The sequence below is a fragment of the Argiope bruennichi genome, chromosome 3 (assembly GCF_947563725.1).
Source record: "Argiope bruennichi chromosome 3, qqArgBrue1.1, whole genome shotgun sequence".
Taxonomy (NCBI): Eukaryota; Metazoa; Arthropoda; class Arachnida; order Araneae; family Araneidae; genus Argiope; species Argiope bruennichi.
The window spans coordinates 53,265,265-53,287,199 of record NC_079153.1 but is presented as its reverse complement, the minus strand read 5'-3'; the positions used below and the strand labels follow the sequence as shown (position 1 = coordinate 53,287,199).

General features: G+C 23.9%; 2 protein-coding genes across 3 annotated transcripts; one reads left to right on the top strand and one right to left on the bottom strand.

The window, feature by feature from the left end:
- Positions 1-521: 521 nt before the first annotated feature.
- On the bottom strand, positions 522-4,490 carry LOC129963282 (dual specificity protein phosphatase 23-like). The gene is made up of 2 exons (XM_056077549.1): positions 4,098-4,490; positions 522-2,274 (listed from the first exon to the last, which is right to left on the bottom strand). The coding sequence occupies exons 1-2, from the start codon at positions 4,365-4,367 to the stop codon at positions 2,071-2,073; spliced, it is 474 nt and encodes a 157-aa protein (XP_055933524.1). The 5' UTR covers positions 4,368-4,490; the 3' UTR covers positions 522-2,070.
- Positions 4,491-4,694: 204 nt separating this feature from the next.
- On the top strand, positions 4,695-21,412 carry LOC129963281 (BSD domain-containing protein 1-like). 2 transcript variants are annotated; one of them, XM_056077547.1, is made up of 9 exons: positions 4,695-4,794; positions 4,877-4,961; positions 5,388-5,504; positions 6,612-6,767; positions 11,592-11,762; positions 13,450-13,591; positions 15,544-15,909; positions 16,551-16,654; positions 21,277-21,412. In XM_056077547.1, exons 1-9 carry the CDS (start codon positions 4,781-4,783, stop codon positions 21,304-21,306), a joined length of 1,185 nt encoding a protein of 394 aa, XP_055933522.1. In that variant the 5' UTR covers positions 4,695-4,780; the 3' UTR covers positions 21,307-21,412. The 2 variants fall into 2 exon arrangements, with proteins under 2 accessions (XP_055933522.1, XP_055933523.1); XM_056077548.1 differs by lacking the exon at positions 16,551-16,654.
- Positions 21,413-21,935: the final 523 nt, after the last annotated feature.

Below are 21,935 nucleotides of genomic sequence, written 5' to 3'. Positions count from 1 at the left end.
TTATTGATAAATTTAAGAAATACAAATATTTAGAAAATATCTTTATTTCCATAAAATAGATTTCTTTTCAATGAAATACACATAAATCCTTGACATGGTTGCTGATAATATTTTAACGATATGAAAATCTACCAATTAAAAGGGTTTGAAAAAGCCTTTAAATTAACCATTTTTATTTATTTAAAACACATAAATTGGCCAGAAATATGTAATTTACTTTATTCCAATAAATATAAATCCTTAATTAATACAATAAAGACATTTAGCAAAAAAAAAAAAAAAAAAGGCAAACGAGATTCATTTATATATATATATAAAGAACAAATACCAGACGAAAAGAAAGTCTAAAATAATTTTTCTATTAGAACCTTTTGTTTCTAAGTGAACATATACAGTAAATTATTCTTGGTAATAATTTCTTAATAGCTAAGACATTAAATAAATATTCTTCACAAAAGGTAAATTTCTTAATTAATTTTCTAAATTGCCAATTTAAAAAGCATAAGACTGAGTACTGAATATTAAATCTCTGTTAATAATATAAAATAATATGCATTTATATGTATTTGCTGATGTTTTACATGGCAAACCATAATTATGGCAATACATAATTTTAAGTTATAATTTTTCGGTTGAAATTTTGATTTATAAATATTTAAAAATTAAAGACATCTTGAATTTTTTTCTGCAATAACTTCTGAAAACATTATCATACTAAAATTTAAACATAATGCAGTTTTATTGTAACATTTTTATACAATATTTACAACAATACTTTTCATTGTTGCAATGAAATTTAAGTAATTCCACTTTTCTGTCCATTCAATACAAACAAAATGCATCACATCATTTTCATTTTGGATTTAAATGAGCATTTAAAATAAATTGAAATTACCATGTTAAACAATGTGTAATGATGTTAAATAATGGAGATAATTACATCTGGGGAGTAATAAATAATATGGACCTTCTTGGGAGTAAACAATGATCTTCAGGTACACATAAACATAATAAATAAATAACATGGCTTATTACAATTTGTTTAAATAACTCTGTTCAACAAATTCTGATTATCTTATTATGAATTAAAGATTTAATTGAAATAAAACACAGCCAATACTCTCAGTGAACCAGCAGATGATCAAAGGTTACTAGTTAATTAATAAAAAAGAAAATCACCACATGTCTTATATAACAAAATTTTGAGATATTTAATGGATTATACACAAAGGATTTTTAAAATTGTTTATTTAACATATTAATTATAACAAAAATTCATTTCTTATCTATATAATATTTTTATGATCATATAGATAAAGCAGTACAATGTTTTTACAATTAATAATAAAGAAATTTTTGATGAATAAAAATGTTCATGAGAAATGAAATTATTTTTGTACAATGTAATTAATTAACAATAAATAACTAATAACAGCTTTTAGAAATAAGTAAATAAGCATAAATATTAGCTTATTAATAGAGATTATTTATATCAACTTATTAGTACTTGTTAATTATCTCAACATTCAAGAAATTTTATTAATTAAATCATTCATATAAGTACAAGAAGAAAAATGTAATAAATTTTAAAAATATATTTTTTATTAATGATGCATTCACTTAGGTTCTGGTAAAATCTGAAATAAATGGTTCCTAAAGCTTTAAACTTACAAAGATATAATCTAAAACACTCCATGAATATACAATAATATTTTCACAAATGTCATAGAGCACCCAGAAAAATTCTCAAATGAGTCACTGACCAATAATACAAAAGAAATTCAACATAAAAATACAATTTTACTGCTCAGATAAAATCAGCTTTCATAAAATGCACATGTAGTCAATAAATACATTATCCTTCATTACGTGCTCCCACATATTAAAGTGATAAAACAAACTCAAATTCAAACATACCTTATGAAAAAGAAATTCCATATATAATACAGACATTTACAATAAATAAAAGATAACAGTTAAAATATCACGCACATGTAAATTGTCTAATAACATCTTTAACAAATATATATATATATTAATAAATAAAATTTTTAAATGCCTAATATATGACTATTGACTTTGTCTCTCTTTACAAATTGACCAATAATAATCCATGACAGCCTCCTCTTGAGTATATGTTTCAATAGAACCAGGTCTCATTTTTCGTACTTGTCCCATTGCACTTTGAGGAGTCATATTATGAAACTTCACTAAATAACAAGCAGCCATAACTCCAGTTCTTCCTCTACCCATTCTACAGTGGACTCCTACAGCCTAAATAATACAAATTAAAAAGGAAATGAATATAAATATTGAATTTATAGTAAAGTGTTTATTACATTTTCATTAAGTATTTCTTTTTGCTGTTGTAACATTTATTATTTTAATAATTTCACAGAACATTTCTCTATTACTTCTTATACTACTTTTCTAGATACTCTTTTTTTTTTTTTAATATTTTATTGCAATCCTAAATTTGGAGAAAAAAAATGATAGAGGTAATAATAAGTTATGAATGAAATTTTTTATTTATTTATTTTTAATATCAAATGTTTTAAATAAAGGTAATTTTTTTAAATCTATTTTCTTTTACAAATATAAAAAGAAAAGGTAACAAAACAATATTGTAAAAAAAAAGTAAAAGAAATCAAGTACTAGTAAATTATAGATTTTTATTAGGAAATTTAATAAAGCAATCAACTGAATTTTAATAATATAAGACAATTTTAGAAGGTATTTCTAGGAAGTTTAAAAATCATTTAATCAGTTCCATCACTATATCTTTAATCGTATTAAAAATTTTAAAGTTATTTTTTAATATAAATAAATGAAAATTCTTAAAAATTGATTCAAAAAACAAGCAGGAATATGTAAATATAAAGTCATTTATGAAAAAGTTTCAAAAAATTCATCAAGAAATTACTATTTCTCATTAAGCTTTAACCTGAAATAAAAGCTGAAAGGTGAAAGTAAATTTCCATGAAAAGTAATAAAATTCACTTAACATCACAGCTGGCTTATTTTATAGATAGACGAGATTAAATTTCAGGCAGATGCTATGCTATTATATTTTACAGCTGTGTCAATTAATATCTTTCAACCACATCTTAGGGAAAAAAAAAAAAAAAAAAAGAGTTCAAGCAATTAGATGTTTTCATTTAAAGTAGTGAATTTCTTATCATATTGAAGTGACTTTGAATGAAGTCCTTATGTCACTGTTCCATAATTGTTTTTTAATAAACATATTTTAAAATAGTTAATGATAAAATATAAACAAACTGGATGAAAGGTAAGCTACTTTTAATATAATTAATGAGATACTTCATTTCCGAAACATTTAGTTTAGTATAATTTGATTGGTGAAAATTAGATTAAAATATGCTGTAAAATATATTGAATATTGCAATTGCAAGCTATTATGGTCAGAATAAAATTAACAAGAAAACTTTTAAATTCTAATTTACATAAACCTATGTTTGAAATCTGTAATAAACTTTGATCCACATCTATAAATCTAGGAATAACTCTCATGTCTCAGAAACAGACAGAAAGGAAATATAATTGAGAGAAAAAAAATAAATACTATACTAATGACTATTAAAAAAATTGAATGTATTTTATGATTACGAGGAATAATTACACAATCTTTTTAAAATTACATAGTGCTTGACTAAGGATAAATTACTTGATAAGGATAACAGTAATAAAAAATGATTATAATGAACTTATTAAAAAAATGAGATTATTTGGACATGGAAAAAATATTTTAATGAATAATAATAATAAATGATGATGATAATGTTTCAACTAATAAATTTTTTATTGACATTAGTTGAAAATCTATGGATTCCTAAAAGCATCAATAAATTAAACAAAGTTCAATATATTTATAAATATGTTATGGAGAACCATGATTACAGAATCTTGAATATTATGTCAGAAACTTTAGCTATTGTGAAAGTGTAAATAAAGAAACTCGCAAACGTGCTTTCAAAATTATGTCTCCAATTTAAGCGAAATATAAAAAAGTGCATGAAGAGCTAAGAAATTTAAATATTCTTTCATTGTCGTCAGTATGTGATGAAGTTTATTCAAACCTTTCCTTGTTCCAGACTTTTCTCACAAATACTTATGAATTTTTTAATTTGGTCATTCCTTGGAGGATGAAATTCACGAACTTTAATTTCATACCAGTGTATATCTGGAAATGTAAACACAGGAGGTGTGCATTCAGGTGATAAAGTTACTAAATATGTAATATTATTTTCCAAAAGGAAACGCAAATTTTCCGGCGAGGATGGTCGACCGAAAGCTGCTAATTTGCCATCATCAATCCAAGAAAAATTCATAGGTTTCCTGGTGCTCATAATGAATAAAAATGGTAATATTTAATAAAAATTATACTATATATTTTTTATATCGAAAACATATAAAATTGGCCTTTGTTTACAAATAGTTATTTAAGCTCAGGGACGCACGCTGCAGTTCGTCTGCTCAGCAAAACCAAAACAAACAGATTGTTGCCAGATATATACTGGCAAGAATTTGTACTTTAATTTATGTGAAACATTCTAATAACAATTTATTTATTACATTGATTTAGCCATTATATACTTGAAATATTGTTTCCAAACGTTTATTTTTAATATACATTTTAGAAACCATACTTTCTTTAGAAAGATTCTATTTGTAGCTGTTGTGAATGAACGGCAACAGTCTGCAATTTGAACTCTTGATCCAGTACTAAACAAAACAAACACTACTGTACACTGACTTCAATATGGATGGAGCAAAGTACGTATTTTGATTAGCATGCTGTTGATACATTAAACACTTAAAAAAATTTTTTACTAGAAATATTTTTTTTTTATTCTAGTCGGGATGAAGAAAATAATAATGAATCCAATGGAAATTCGTGGTGGGGCTCTTGGCCAGGTTGGCTTCAAACAGCAAAAGAAAAGGTTTGACACTTCGTATCATTTTTACATAATAAGTATGTCGCTAGTATCAATCGGTGCTGAGGCTTCATTTCACTATGAATAATTCATATAAAACAATATTTACTTTAGCATTTTAACTTTATAAATGTAAGCTAAAATATTGTAGATTTTTGAATTTTAATGTAATTTTCTAATTATTATTCCAAATTTTTTGTTCTCTACTAATAATTAAATTCATATCAAAAATAACAGCAAAATATTTAGGCGTTATTGTTTAAAATTAACTTGTCTTTTAAAAATAGTTAATTTAAATTATTTTTAAATAATCAAAAATAACTTTGCAAGTGAAATTTTAAAAAAAATGTATTATGTTTCAATTTTTTTGCATGAGTATTGATTCTTTAGCATAAAAAGTTTTAAACCAGCAAATTTTCCTCATATTTTTAGTCTAGTAATGCTTTAGAATTCATGAAAAGAGATCTAACAGAGTTCACTCAAGTTGTTCAGACAGATGCAGTAGCTGCAGTTTCGTCTACTGCAGCTATGTTAAAAGAAAAATTAACAGTAAGTACTACATGTTATTCCGTTATCATATCTTATTTATTTTAAGTATTATATTTTATTTTTTATATTAAAATCAGATTCTGTTGCATTATAATAAAATTATTCCATAATGCATTTAAAAAAGTTTTGAAGGAATTTTCAAATACAAATTTTGATGGTACAGAACAATTATTAAAAAAAGTATTTATGCTGAATTTTGTATTTTAATCATGTATGTTGATAGCAAAAAATGTACTTTAATGTCTTTCCTTCTTTAAAAACATTCTATATTTTAGAGATACTTCTAAATATCTCAAAATACTTTAAAGATCAAAAAGTTATCTAGCATTTCTGATAAATTCATAATAAATGTCTCTATTTGTTTTGCTGTTGAATGTGACATCAGTAATAATAATAATAAAAATGGATGATTTATAAATGGATGCTTGCTACATTTAAATATTTATTGTATGTTTTAAATTTTATTTAAGTAGAAATACTAGAATGTGAATTGCATTGATAATGAAATTAACTTTTATTATAATAAAGCACATAATGTATGATATATAAAAAATGCATAACTGTATTATTTGTGAATTATTCTGAACCTTATAATGAAATATTTTATTTATATTTTTCTTTCTTTTTACCAGGTAGATGATAAGGAATTCTTGCTAGTTTTAGATACTTTTGCTTATGAATTTTTTTAATAGGAAATATTTAGTTTCATCTTTTTACATATGAAATTCTATGAATAAGAATATTTACTTTCATTGTGAAATTCGTATTTTTTTTTCAAAGGCATTTTTGTAATTTTAATTTTTTATGGTTTTATTAATAAACATTAATAAATTATATAAATGAATGATGAAGAATGACAAGAAAGCATAACTTCTTAATTAAGAAACTTTATCAATTATTATGAAGTTAGTGATAAAATGAAGGAATCAAATTCTTCTATACTTCTGAAAATTCAAGAACATGTTTCTGTTTTTAATGAAGCTTAAATTTAATTTTTTGCATTCACATCAGAAGCTTTATAGCTTCCATTTTCTTTGTTTTAAATTTGTTTTAGCATTAAAAACTTCTATTCTGATAGCTTAAGATTTCTTTTTTAAAAATATTTAGGTTGATAATGCTGAAGCAGTAGCTGATAAAGCTCGACAGTCTATAACTTCAGTGATAGGAACTATTGCTGATGTATTTGCTCCACAAAAAGAATTAGAAGACTCTGAGCTTATGATCATAAAGGATTCAGAACCTGTGACTATGGATTGGTGGCAGGTATTACCATTCCAGATTTTTTTTTAAAACATTTTTTTTCTTAATTATTGTAAAAGTAGTTTTGATTTCCTTCTTATATTGTCTCATTTTGTAATGTTCTAAGTGGTTGCATATGAGAATTTTTCTTTTGAAGAGAAATTTTTTTGTTATTCTGCCATGATCTGTTTCAATGGAAATACTTTAAAAAAAAAAAATATTTGACTATATGTAATAATTTTTTTTTCATTCTGTGTTTATTGTAGGCATACATTACTCCACTTATAATATAAAAATTGTAATAAGAAAATTATGTTAATTGTTATTATTGATCTTAGTTTACTATAATTCTTTCAAAACACAAATATGTTATTATTACTGTAAATATATTTTTAATGTAATGAAATATTGTACTTTCACCTCTCCCACCCCCACCCCCAGAATTTACAGGTATTTACCTATTTTTTTAAAATCGTATGTTTTAATCCTCTTGTTTTTGCAATGGAAATGAATTGCCTTAACTATAGTGTTTATTCTGTTGATAAATATTCTCTTAAGTCAAATGATCTCTTTTTGAGAATTGAAATTTTGTGATATTATCTATGTTCAGATTTAATACATTTTTTTTTTTTATTTTGTTAGCATATGACTGTCTAAACTCTAATTGCAATTTGAATCCCAATCACATTCATAATTCAATTAATAAGCTAATTGAACATTTCTGTGTATTAATTTTCATTTAAGTAATTTCTTAAAGCAAGTATGCATTGTTCAAAGGAAAATGCATTTCTAGATCCTAATTATTAACTATGTTTTTAAAAAATTGATAGATAAATTAAGCTATTATTAACAGCAGATAAAATTGACTTTTAATGCATTTTTAAATATATATTATATATCCTATTCATCTTTTAAAGATCAAATTATTGTGAACAGTTTTATTTTTTCTACTTTTTAGTTTCCAGTGGAAATCAGTAATATTGCAGGTGAAAAAGTATTGATATTATTATTATCTGTTAAAGATTATGAAGATTTTAAAGCATTATTTGAAAGAATTCTTATCCTCCATTTTCTGATATTTGGAAAAAAATTTTAAAGTTTAAATTATATATTTAAAAACATCTTTAATTGAGTATTTTATATTTTATTTTATGTAAATAATAAATAAGTCAAGATGTATTAAATAAGATCCAGATTTTGTAGTTTAAAATAAATTAAAGGTACTATAACATGTCAATGTTAAATAGACAACACGAAGTACTTTAATTTTTGAAATTTTGCACGGGAAGATAAAATAGAAAATTTTCTTGCCATTAATGAAAGTCCAAGATAGAGAAATTCGACTAATTCAAAGAGGATATAAGGGTAACCCTTAATGAATATGTGTCAGTTTCTCTTCTCTCCTTCTAATAAAATCAGATAAACTTTCTCATATTAATACTAGTGTAAAAAAAGAAAATTATTGTTCTTGTTCATTATTACTTGAGAAAAATTTAATTATTTTAAATATTTTCTCTGAAAGTTGAAAATTTTAATGTTTTGTTACTTTTTAATCATTGCTCTGCTTGCATTTTTATAAATCTGTTTTTGACATGACTTTTCATTTATATATTTTTTACATTAGAAATTATAAACTTTTTCTAATATATGTTGCAGTGTTATAAATTTTTAATAAAATTAGATTGCCGAAAAAAAGGTTGTAAATAAAACAAATTTAAATTATTTTTTATAGATTTTATATGCATTATTTTCTGCATTATATATCTGCAAGAAGCTGTATAAATTATATTTGAACTAAAACTATCATATTATACTGATCTTTATGGAAAACAATTTGCTGATTCTTTCAAATGTATGCTGCAATTTACTATAATTATGACATATGTTTAATTTATAAAATTTCCATAGGTGTTTATAAAACTAATTCTGACTTTGATTATGAATTATAGTTAATGTCTTATAAAAAATAGTACTTCATATAATTAGAATAGCTTATATATAAATATATTAATTTTCCTTGCGGAATTTGTATAAGAACAAAAATTATGTATATTTATTTATACAAAAGTTTTTAGAAGTTTATCAAGATTTTTGGCAGATCTAAAATAATTACTATAAAACATATGTAATGTAATTACTTTGCCAAAAAAAGCTTTCATACAGTGGAATGTCTTAGTTATGATTATTAAAAAATGCATATAGAATATTTTATATGGAGTTTCATGTTTTTTTTTTCAATGTCGATATTAGAAAAAAAAATAATAATCATATATTATTCATTTCCAAAATACAATTAGTGAATTGCTTTTGAAAGCTGTTAAAAAGTAAATCAGTGATATATTTATCTTTAAAATATCCCTTATTTCTTTATAAATTGTAGTTTATTAAATTTCATAATTTTCATTAAAACATTAGTACATTTTATAATTTGTAATTACTTTCTTATGCTTAGTTACAAATTAACTTTAATAGCATGCATAAAATTGAGTGTCATTATTTTCTATTTTTCTTTGCAGAATTGTTCACCTTATATCATTGTAAGAACCAAATTTATTTATATTTTTACCATCATTTATGTTTAAAGCCAATTGCTATTTAAATCTCTTGTTTTGGAAAGCTACTTTCTCTTTTTGAAAACTATGCCAAAATCTAATTTCAGATATTATTTTAAAACTCTTTCATTAATTTTTTTTTTCGTTATGAATGTTTATTTATATTTTAAAATTATTTTAATTATGTGTTGTTTTAAATGTTTTGCTAATTGAAATAGAGTTGATAAGTCTGATTCCTTGACTGCATTTTTTATTGCACTGTTATAAGTTATAGTAAAATTCCAGCTAAAGTAATTTGATATATACAAAGAATAATCCTTTTTACATCTTAATATTTTCATATTTATTTAAAGAAGCCAATTTAATTATATTAATCTTTTAGAAATTTTGAATTCTATTTCCTTCTTGTAGAATTGAAAAGAAAAAAATAATAATAATAGAGTACCTAAGAATTGAGTATAAGAAAATAAAATGGGAGTGTCTTTTGATTGGCCTTATAATATCATCAGATGAATGCTGATTTAAATTTTTTTTGTTTAATTTTGTTAACCTCTTTTTTGAAACAGAAATCTGCCTAGTAATATATAATTTGCTCAGCCAGACGGATTTGGTTAGTAGTAAAACAATTAAAATTATTTAAATAGTTAAAGGTAACTGAAGATAGAGAAATGCATCAAATAATGGAACACTTTTGGATATTTTCATGGACTTAATGATACTGAAAAAAATGTATTTATAATTTGATGTATATTTTAAATTTCCTATTTTTGAAACATAATATTCTTAGTTAACATTTAGTTTGTTTTTTTAAAATTATTTTTAAACTTGTAATTTCTGAAATTTTAATTCAGTAATCTAAGTGATTTTTAAAAATATATGGAATTCAAAAGTCATTTTTAGTTTTATTCTGAAAGAATCTTTAATGATTGTTAAAAAATTAAATTTATAAAGTCTTATGAGCGTCCTTGAATCGTTTGAATGACTTCTTAAAGTTAATTTATCATATACTATTGTAAATGTACATGTATATTCCTGTATCATAATATGAGTCATGCATACTATATTTTTGAGTAGTTTTTAATGAATTAATAGAAAATATTTTTTGAATCTTTCTTTTTAGAAATCATATCTAGAATTTTAGAATCTTTTAGATCTTAAACTTTTGGTTGGAACATTTAGTAATAGTCCAGCTAATTAAAACATGATAATATAAATGGACCTTCATCAAGGCAAATTCAAATTTTCATTATTCATTTCAAAACTATAACTGCATCATTTTGTGTTTAATTCATCCTGGGAAGACATATTTACAAGAAGGCGCACACAAAGAATGTCTGCCACAGTGCGTTACAAGAGCAGAGGTGGGGAAGAAGACAGAAATAAATTATCCCTTGTCTTATATAACCTGAGATATTGACAGGGAAAATATTTTTTCACAGTGTTAATACTATTAAGATTCTGATAGGGATTTCTGATACATTTCAATCACAAGTAGGGGAAACACAGGGATCTTTAAAAAAACAATTTGTTTAGATCAGCAATTTTCACTTTAACTTGGAGCATGGGAACTGCAGTCTAAAAGCATTTTTACAAAGCTTCTCATGAATTAATTAAGTGGAAAAAGTGGAATCGTATCAGAAAATAATAGAATGAAATTACTGTGGGCTAAATTAAGATAAAGCTTATGAAATTAATTTGGATTAAATTAAGATTTTAAAATATCATTTTATATATATATTATGTGAGGCTTTGCTTAACAAACACAAAGTAATATTCTTAATTTTAGTAGAGACTTTATAGGATTTGAATGGTTTTCTACAATGATACATACATACATACATACATATATATATATATATATATATATATATATATATATATAGCAATTTCTGTTGTGACTTTCCAAATAATATCTGAGATGTTTCATTCTAAATGTAAATCATTTACCCATGTCTTATTTAAAACAATTTCCTTTAATTCTCATTTAGTATTTAGTTGCTATGTGTTGACCTTTTTCTGGACTTTTTTGTTCTTAAATTCTCCATGGTAATGTACAATTTTTCTTGATTCCCAGGGGTTTTGTTTCATTCTTTTGCTGTGACTCTGATTTGTGTGTCTCTTTTAATTGGTAGTCTCAGTCTTAATCTTTAGTCTTTAACTTTGGTAGTTGAAGTCCACATCATTATATAATGAAATTTTAACTGAAAATATTAGCTCCATTATTTCTAGTAAAATAAAAAAAAATAAAATGTTATTTACTTAATCAAGTATGTAATTATGTATTATGTATTTTTAGTCACAGCTGTATATGATTCGAAAAGATCCTAAAACCTTTTGTCATGAGCCAGAAGGACCTCCAGAGATGTATGAAAATTGGCTGGAATCTTTTGATCCCAGTGAACATCAAGAAGAAATGACTGAAATTATGATAACATGTTCTGAAGTGCGGGATATTTATGATAAGCTTGTAAGTTTCCACTAATTACTTTTATGTAATTTTTAAAAGAGAATGATGAGCTTTGTTAGCCATTTCTGTAAGTTATTCATTTAGAACAATGAAATTTTTTGTTCAAGTATATTAAATAAAAATAATATAAATAATGTAATATAAAAATATAAATATGTATAATATCTTTAAAGATTAAAAATCCATGCAATTTTTAAAAATCGTAAAATATACCTGATGACTTAATATATAAATTTATATAATTTTCTTGGAACAAAAATGGGTATGATTTTGTGACTCCAATTAAAAGTTAATTTTTTAGAAATATTTTTATTCACTCACACTGAATTTTTATAAGAATTTTGTGAACTAAAAAAAAAAAAAAAAAAAAAAAAAAACTAAAATGGAATTTTTTGTTTCTAAAAGAACTCAAAACATGACTTTTATACCAGTTTTCTTTTAATGTTTAACTGAAATCTAATTATGAAATTTCCACACAAATTAAGTTTTATGGAATATGTAAAAATTCCCCCCCCCCCCTTTTTTTATTTCGAAGTTCAACATTCCCTACAATTTATTTTACTGTGTTTCTTGGAAATTTGGAAAGATTAAATAGTTTTTTTTATTAAACTTTTTTTTTTCTTTTTTAGCACAGATTTTTACATATTTTGTTTTATGGTGATGTCAAAAGAAATTTTTAAAATGTGTTACATTTCATTTAACTTTCATAAGTTTATAGCCATTTCTTTCTTTCTTTTAAAATTAATTTGTTATTTTAATGATTTTATTATGTATGAGGATAAGATGTAAAATTTGACCTGGTTTTATACTTTATAATATTAATTGATTTTTTTTATTGTTTTCATTAATGTTTTATTTCAAAATTAGATACATCATTTCAGTGCAGAGCTCATTTCATCCATTATTTGTTAAGATATAAACTTTTGTAATTCATTTAAGAAAATACTTGAGGAAAAAGGTAGTTATAGAAAGATAACTCAAATACAGAAATCCAGACTTTATATTTATATTGGCGAGCAGAAAAACTGACCGGTGAGAAAAACAAGCTTTCAGGAGAAATGTTGATATTTTCTCACATCTAGAAATTTTATTCTCACAATCCTAAATTTTTTAATTAAAATATCTAATAAAAATAAAACTATTGTAATGTAAAAAAAAAAAAATACATTGATACATTTATGCAAATAAAATAATATTTTTAGATAATTTAAATGTATTTATATTAAATTTTATGAAATAAACTATAGTATTTTTAATAAATATGAGTATTATAGTTTTCAGAATCGCTTTATGGTTTTAAAGACATTTTTTTAAAATTTCATTTAAGGCCACAAAAATTATTTTATCTTTTGAATTTGGTAAATTTATTTATTTTTATTTAATTCATTATATTTTTCATTATGTTTCTTAAATTATTAGATTAGATTGCAATTTTATTTCTCTGTTTGGATGGAAATATGAAAGTATATGGTTTGCTTATTCATTAACAGCAAGTTAGTTTTTCTTCAATTAATTAGAAAAATAGATACCAGCATCAATGGGTTTTATTGATTTCTTTGCCTTTTTTAAGTTCTTTTATAGTTTTTAAGATAATTTAATGTTTACACTGATATATACTCTGAATGTGAAAATTGGTTTTTATCAAACCAAAGGTAATATAACATTGATTTTTCACGTGTTTGCTTAGGTTCCTACGTCAGTCTCTCATTTAGAATTTTGGCAAAGATATTTTTATAGAGTTCATCTACTGCGAAAAGCTGAAGCTAAAAGAGCAGATTTAATGAGACGTGCTGAACAGATATCTATTGAAGATATTGAATGGGATAAAGGTAAGACTGTCATAAATATGTTTAATTTTACTATATTTTATCAATGTTTTTTGCTTACTGCCCATTTTACATGTAAATGTGTTTAACAAAATGTTTTACATACAAATGTATTTCCAAAGTTTGGTAGGAGAAGTATCAATATTTTTCTTATTGTTGGATTACTAAATACTTGTTGTCTTAGGCAACCAGCTGGTTCACCAGGAATATTGGTTATATTTAATTTCATATAAATTTTAGATATAATATCATGCACATGATTCCATCAAATTGTCAGACATTAAAGCCATGTAATTTTTTCTTGCATATGTTCTGTTTGTTGTATACATGAATGTTTCTGATGGAGATTAGTCCCATTATAATGTTGCGCTATTAAAAACTTAAATGTGCAATTGATCTATTTTTTTAAAAATATATTTGCAGTGTTATTACTCCTCATTTTTTTAATTCATTTTGTGCACAGATATTATGCAGAATTCTTCTTTAGCTTTCAACAATGTAAACAAAATCATGCAATTAAATATTTGATGAAACAATGAAAACAGTTTGTATATCAAGTCAACAATGTAATTTATTGTTGGAAATTAAGCAAAAAATATTTTTAAACAATTGCCAAAATTTAGAAAAATGTGTGTGATTTTCAAAGTAATATGATTTAAATCACAATTTTAAAAAAATGGCATAAAACTTATTTTTGTTTGGAATTATTTAAAAGAAAAACCTTCTAAAATTCAGCCTATTTTGTAATTAATTAAAATTTTTAAAAAAAGTATTCTAAGGTTCACATTCTCATCCTCTAAAGTTTGTATGAGTCAAATTTAATAGCTGTAGCACACACATTCATCTTTATTGACATTTGGGATACTTTAATAGCATATTCTAAATGCTTAAATCAGAATATAATATAATTCTAATTAATTCATTAAATTATTTATATATTAACAAGTAAAGTAAATTCATACAGACAAAAATAAAAGATAAAAATTTATTGCAATGAACTTAACAAAAATACTTATTGAATGAAGACTTATTACATAATATGATTACATTTTATAGATATTTATTTAACAAAATGCCTGGAAGCTTTGGATATTGCAAAACTAAAATATGTCATTAATAAACTAACATTAAAGCAGTAGAAAGGAAATATTTAGGAACTTTTAAAATTTATGGTTGTGCAAACGTTGCAATTCCTTTTACCAACTACACTGACTTGATGGCAGAATTTCAGCTTGTTGACTGAGAATCATGGATTCAAGATTTTATTCTTTTGGGTATTCAATTTTAGCTCTGGCTTGCTGCATATTAAATCTGTTATGGCTCTGATGTTGAGGGCAATTCTTAAATGATGTCTGTCCAAAAATATCCTTTCATAGCTTCAGAATAATATGTTTATTAAATTGAATTTCTGACCCAAAATGGAAAGATGTATCCATAATAATTAGAATATGTGCAAGCTTGATCATTTGATAAGGTTATCAAATGTCCCAAAGAAAAGAAAAGGGCAAATAGTTTCATTATTTATTTAAAAATGGAGTCCCTTTATGATTGACCAAAAAAATATAATTAGTGGAAACTTTTAACTACATGATGATGGAATTTATCATGTTTTGAATTGTAAGCTCAGGAATAAATAAAAAGCATCAATTATGGTGATCACAAATGTGTATAATCAAAGATTTAATAACAGAATGTTTTCTTTGTACTCATTTATATAGTATGATTCGATATCTATATTTATATAGTATAAACATTCGATTGTAAGAGTAATTTTTTAAAAAATGGGCATATTATTACAAAATAAATGAAGCTTTTCTCCTGCATTATTATTTTTATTAGCTTCTTTAATTTCCTCTTTAATGCTTTGATTGAATAATTTACTTATATTGATAACTTACTCTTATTTCTTATTCTTCTTTTGTTGTTATTATGTTCTTATTTTTCTTTTCTTATAGATAGTGAAATGGATACTAAATACCTTGGATCAACTCGTAGTGGACAAAACTTGTTAGAGAGTATTTCAACACAGGATAACAAATCAGTTATTGCTGGAAGAAGAATTGATAATAGTGATGCGAATCAAAACCAAGCGGAATTTAGCAGTGGGATGACATTAGAAAGTAATAAATCTAATGAGACAATTGAAAACAAAGAAACTGATTTAAAAACTACTAAAAGTGATAATCCTGTTGAAGGATCCGATAAAATGGACAATACTGTAGCTTCAAATGTGAATGATATTACAGATATCTCAAGTGATCCACCTTCATCAGATAGTGCAGATGGAAGTAGATTATCTCCAATTGATTCTCTTGGAAAAGGTTGATTTTTTAAAAAGTATTTCATTGCCTGTGAATGCTTTATATTTGTCATTTAGGCTTTGGAATCTTCCTTGTGGGAAAACTCTTGCTTTGCTTATTAATCAAAATGTGTCTGTGCCGTTCTTCTGTGTTTGTTGTTTCATTTTATTTTTCACATTCTTCTTTCCCTTCATTGTGTTTTGTTTCGTTTATGTTTGCATTGTATAGAAAATAAATATATTCATTATCTTAGATTTTTTGTTTCATCAAGTTTGAATTGTTGCATGCACTATCATTTATTTCATTCTAGTTTTTTTATCAAGATGTTGTAATATAATTTTGTTTTAGAAATAAATGTATATGATTTATGTAGTTATTGAAAGATTTACTTAGTTGTGTATCTTTAAAGGGACCATATGAAAATTCAAGTTTTAAATTAAAGGTGTCTTTTATTTTATTATTATTTGTATTTCTTGAATATTTATTTTGAGTATGATATTTTTTTAAAAGGTAAGTCATTATTTTTTATCACTTAAATGGTAATATTTTTAATATAAATTTTTTTCTTAGCTCTTTTATTTCAAAACTTTAATCCTTGCTGTATCTTCTTAAACTCTGTATTAGTGCTTTTTAATTATTATGTTAATTCATTGTTACTATAGATTCTAGTACAGGAGATGAATGGGAGAAAGATTTTGATTTAGAAATAAATGAGAATGATCTGAAAAACTTGAACATTTCCTCAAATCAAGATTCCCATAAAGAAGTACGTGTGAAAGTATCAGTTTTGCATATAATTATGTAACAATTTAACATTTACACATGTAAATTATTACACAGAATAAAAAACTTAATTTAAATCTCTTTAATATAAATTGTTTATGTTAGTTGGTAAGAATACTTTCAACCACCTTTTAATTTAACCTCTTCAAACCTGACTTTTTTAAAACTGATTAAAAATTTTGATTTCAAGATGTTTTACCTTTAATACATCTCAGTAGTTCATGGAGAAAAAAAAAATATTTGCTGATCATACAATTTTAAGTCCCATAATTTTAAAGTACACATATGTATACCTCAGGTCTTAAGCAAGTTAAAGTATCCTCAACAACAAATAATGATAATAATTTTTCTGGTTATTTAATAGCTATACTTTTCCTATTTTGAGGCCTTATAGATGAAAAATATATAATTTATTCTTTAATAAATATTGTATTAAATCTTAATTTAAATGAAATTTCAAAATAAATAAATATTATCTAAGTAGATACTGTATTTTGAGCACTTGACTATACTCCTAGATTGACATCCTGAGTACCTGCATTTTGATGCATATTTATTGCCCATGTATTGTGGTACAAGACTTTACATATCAAGTCTTATTTCTTTTAATGGGGTAATGTAAACTTGTTTTGCTCTTTTGGAGTTGTTTTCACCAGATGATGGTGATAAAATCTCCAGTGGTCTTTTAGTTGCATTTCTATCATTTAATGACCATTCATTTATTAATTTGTTTTCATCGAAATATGATATTTTACTTGTTCTTGGTTTCCTTTCTTCCTCATAAAGAGAATTCCCTCATATTTCAACAAGGACCAAATTATATGCATTCAAAATTGCGATAAGGTCGTAACAATATCTGCTTCGTTCCTGACAGCTCTGCTTGTCACTTTGCCACCATTTTATAGTATATCCATCTATTGACAACTACTAAATCCACAAATTGCATGAATCCTCATATTGATAATTTTTTGTCTTTACTGCACACTGGTTAATATGCAAAATAATGGTTGATGCCTCCCATATGCATATTATATGCAGATTACTTTACATTAGCTTTTTGTTTCAGTTATTTTGACCATCTTCCACCTGTTCCAGTTGGCTCATTACCTGTATGTGTGGATAATAGAATTCCAGATTTATTATTTTTCTACTTGAAAAGATCCATTTTATTATCGTCTGTAACTCATTCATCCCAATCTTCTTTTAATGCATTTGACAGGTTTCATTATTTTCAATATTTGAGAAATTCTATTGCTTCCCTTAAAATCACTTTGTTCTAAAAGTTGAGTAATCTCCTTTTGAGTTAAACTCATTTGATGTGAACAAAATTATTATTAGCTTATAAAGTTCCGTATAGTCTATACATGATGCCAGATTAAAATATCAATTACTGACTACAAGACAGCTATAAAATTAATTTTTTCACTAAAGTTAAAAAAATAAATATTTTTAAATTTGTATCTTATTACATTACAGACCATAAGAAATATTTATTATAAAAAAGATATACAATATATTCAAGGAGAAGAAATGACAATTTGAAAACAAGTGCTCAAAAGATAAACATCATGAGGAACGCAAGCAGTCAAGAAATGGGCACGAAAATGCCTGAAGTACACATATGTGTACCTTAGTTAAATTTGTATTTTCACTGATTCTATTATAGATAACAAGATATACATTAATAATGACTTTAACCAAACTCTTAGTATTTTATAAAAAAATATACAAGAGTTTATTTTAATAATAAATATCGAAAAATGTATATTTGCTGTGTTTTCTGTTTGACAACAACGACGCATATTGAACTATAGTTCTATTTATTAATGAAAAATGCAAGCTACATTCGAAAATGTTGAAGTACATGTATTCTTTTGTTAAAATTGTACTTTACTGGATTAAAAAAAAATGAAAAAACTTGCAGATACTCATTGGTTAAATATTAATAAAATATGAAACAGAAAAAAATTCAAATTTATGTTTATCTTGCTTTAAAATGGGGGGGGGGGATACTCTACTTTCATTTTGGTTGAGTTTTGTTTAAGAGAAAGGATGGAAAATGATTATTTCACTTGTATTTAGAAAAATATTTGAAGGATCTGATTTGAAAAGTTATTAATAAATTTGTTAAAAATCTTTGTACTTTTGGTTTATATTTTTATTTATCCAACAAGAAATTTTATTTCAGGCCATTTCAATTTACTTTTTGCCTGGTTCATTACCCAATATATACAATTTTAATGTATTATTGCAAAAAGCAGTAAAAGTATGGCATGATGATATTAATTAATTTTTAAGTGAATTATCTGTAACAGTTAATTGATATTTACAATTATAGTTAACATGCATGCAAATTATTAGAACTGTAAAAAATATTTAATTGAACATATTGCTATATATCAATGACTATTTCTTGACTCCTCTATTTCTATGACTCAATATTGATATATAGCAATATCAATGACGTATAGCACATTGAATGACACATTTGATAGTACAAATTGGAGAACAACACATTTAATAAAATTTAGTGATTGTTTACTAATTGTAATTTATCATCTTTTGTGTATCAAATTGATTTTAAATGGAATTAATAATTTACTAGGAGTATTATAGAATAGTATATTTTTTTTTCTTTTTATTCTATAATTGGATTATCATACATAATAGATTTCAGTGCATTTGCTTATAATCATAATATTTTTTTCTCATATTTTGATATATACAATTTTAAAGCTTGGAACTAAAAATAAGTTTTGCCTCTGTCTTATTATAAGAGTTTGTGTTATATGCATTAGAGTTAATTCTGTATTATGAATTATATTGAAATACATAATTATAATTATTCCTTAGAGCTAATTTTATTATATATTATTTTAATGCATATTTTTTCATTCTATTACATTTTATTGTTTTTAGATTTCTTTGTTATGTGTTGTTTCTTTAAATGTTTCTTTTTCCCCCTATAAACATTCATTTTTTCCTGTAGTGTAAACTTTTAATTTTTAAAATGTGAAATAAAAAATTAAACTTCAAATCTAGTAACTATTTATATCCATTTATATTAATTTATATTTATTCTTGCTAATAATATACTAGATAATAATAAAAAAAACAACGTTATAATGTTTTATGATCAAAATCATTGTATGCAATTTTACTTAAATTATTTCATCTTCATCCGTAGATAACAGCAAGATGAAGATATTGACAATTATTTTGCGCATTATGCAGCTTTTATTTTATCGAATTTGTGCTTATGTTAACATTATGATACATTTCCCAAAATTATTTACTTCAAATTGTACAACCAGGCATTGAAATATATTAGCAAAAATAAATCAAACATCTTTTTTTTTTTTTTTTTTTTTCATTTATAAATTTGCATTAAATAGAGAGTTGCACCATTCTTTTTTTTTCTTTTTTTTTTTTAATTTTATTTTGTTGCAAAAATAAATTTTTAAATTAGACATTTCTTATAGATCTTTTCTTTTTCCATAATATCATATATAAGTAAGCCTTCTTTGCTTCTCAGATTACTAGAGCATGATGTCAGAGCCTGAGCCTAGAAACTGCATGATCATAGATTCAGGATCTTATTTCACATACACACATACATTAGATATGGTAACCATATAATTAGATGTGGTGATTGTTAAATCTGTGATGGAGCAGATATCTTTCTCTTGATGTATTAAGGCTTGGGGTGGGAATTATGATCACAGCTTTCATTTACATCATCTGATTATATAATAATAATAGTAATTAATTCAAAGTATAATTATTCAAAATAAGTGATTAACCTAATTAAAATAAATGTATCTATTGTATCTAATTAATAAATGTATAAATGTATCATCTTTCAGATATTACTTTTCTTGCTTCTTTTATATAGTTATCTAACCAAATCATATCTAATTATATAATAAAAGGATATGCTAACTTTTTTTAAGTGTAGATCCCTCCCCCTTCCATATATGTATAAATCTTTAATGTGGTAGATGAATTTGCCATTGCATTTCTTGAAATTGTTCTTAAACTGGTGTGAATGGAATATAGCGACGATTCTATTATTTTAAAATCAACAGGGGTTCAGTCTGGCTATCATGCTATAATTTGTTCAATATTAATATAGCATGTAGGTGTATATAATAGTATTATATTTATTGTGAGTCTACTATTTTGATTATGTTGAATGGATATTCTAGAAATATGAAAATTGTTTAACTTATATATTCTGATAATTAAATTTTTAGCTACCATCTGCCTTTGGACAAATTTTTAAGTGGAATGCTCAGCTATCAAACATGATCATTTCTTATTATTGTTTGATAAGAATATCAAATAAAAATCTTATTTCTTTTTCTTTCAATTTATTCCAGTTAATTTGATTTCTAATGTAACTTTATTTGTTAGCTTGAAGATAAGAATTAGATAGCTTGTGATGTAGTAATTGAAATTTAGCTTAAAATCCTGAAATTCAGTGGAACTGTAAAAGTCATAATGCATTTTTATGTTACAGAGTTATTATTTTACAGTCAAATGATATAATTTTTAATATTTTGCTATTAAATGAAAGTTTGATTTTTTTTCTGTTATTTTTAGGAAGAAGATGACTGGGAGAAGTGGCAGTGAATCTGTATCATATACAAATACTTATGTTGTAAAACTATATATCCATATATATATTATACTTAGAAATTATAAATGGAAAAAAATATATGTGATTTGTATTTTACAATTTTATGAGTGTAATATTTTCCTTTTTTTTTTTTTTTTTTTTTTTTGTTGTTTACATAAATAAAGTTTTATTTCTTCCTAAAAGTGTTTCATATGATAAATTAACATTGACATTATAGATAAAAATGTCATATGTTTTTCCAAGAAATTTCAGAAGCAATTTATAAATAAATAAAATATAAATAATATAATTGTTCGTAGATGAATAAAAATTCCTCTTTAAAATAGTAGTTAAAATCCTGAAAGAAATATACTCTTTAAGATGATTATAAGGAAGAATTTTTTATATGTCTATATAATAAATTATTTTTTATGTGGGTAATTTATGCTATTGATCTGAATGTAAGAAATTTAATTAAAAAAACATCTCTCCCATTGAAATAATTTTGATTATTGGTTTATTTCAATGAATTCGAAGATTTTCAAGAATTGAACCCTTTTAGATTTAAACTTATACAACATGATGTTACATACTTCATTATATTTAACATTGTAGAATAGTGAAGAAAATAAAATGTGCATTT

Bases quoted from the DNA above. Each gene is read 5' to 3' on its own strand.
- LOC129963282 (XM_056077549.1), bottom strand. From the start codon at position 4,367: ATGAGCACCAGGAAACCTATGAATTTTTCTTGGATTGATGATGGCAAA. The intron at 2,275-4,097 runs GTTTGAATAAAC...TGTATTATTTAG, and splicing joins AAAGTCTGGAACAAGGAAAG to GCTGTAGGAGTCCACTGTAG.
- LOC129963281 (XM_056077547.1), top strand. The intron at 4,962-5,387 runs GTTTGACACTTC...TCATATTTTTAG, and splicing joins TTCAAACAGCAAAAGAAAAG to TCTAGTAATGCTTTAGAATT. The intron at 15,910-16,550 runs GTTGATTTTTTA...TTGTTACTATAG, and splicing joins AATTGATTCTCTTGGAAAAG to ATTCTAGTACAGGAGATGAA.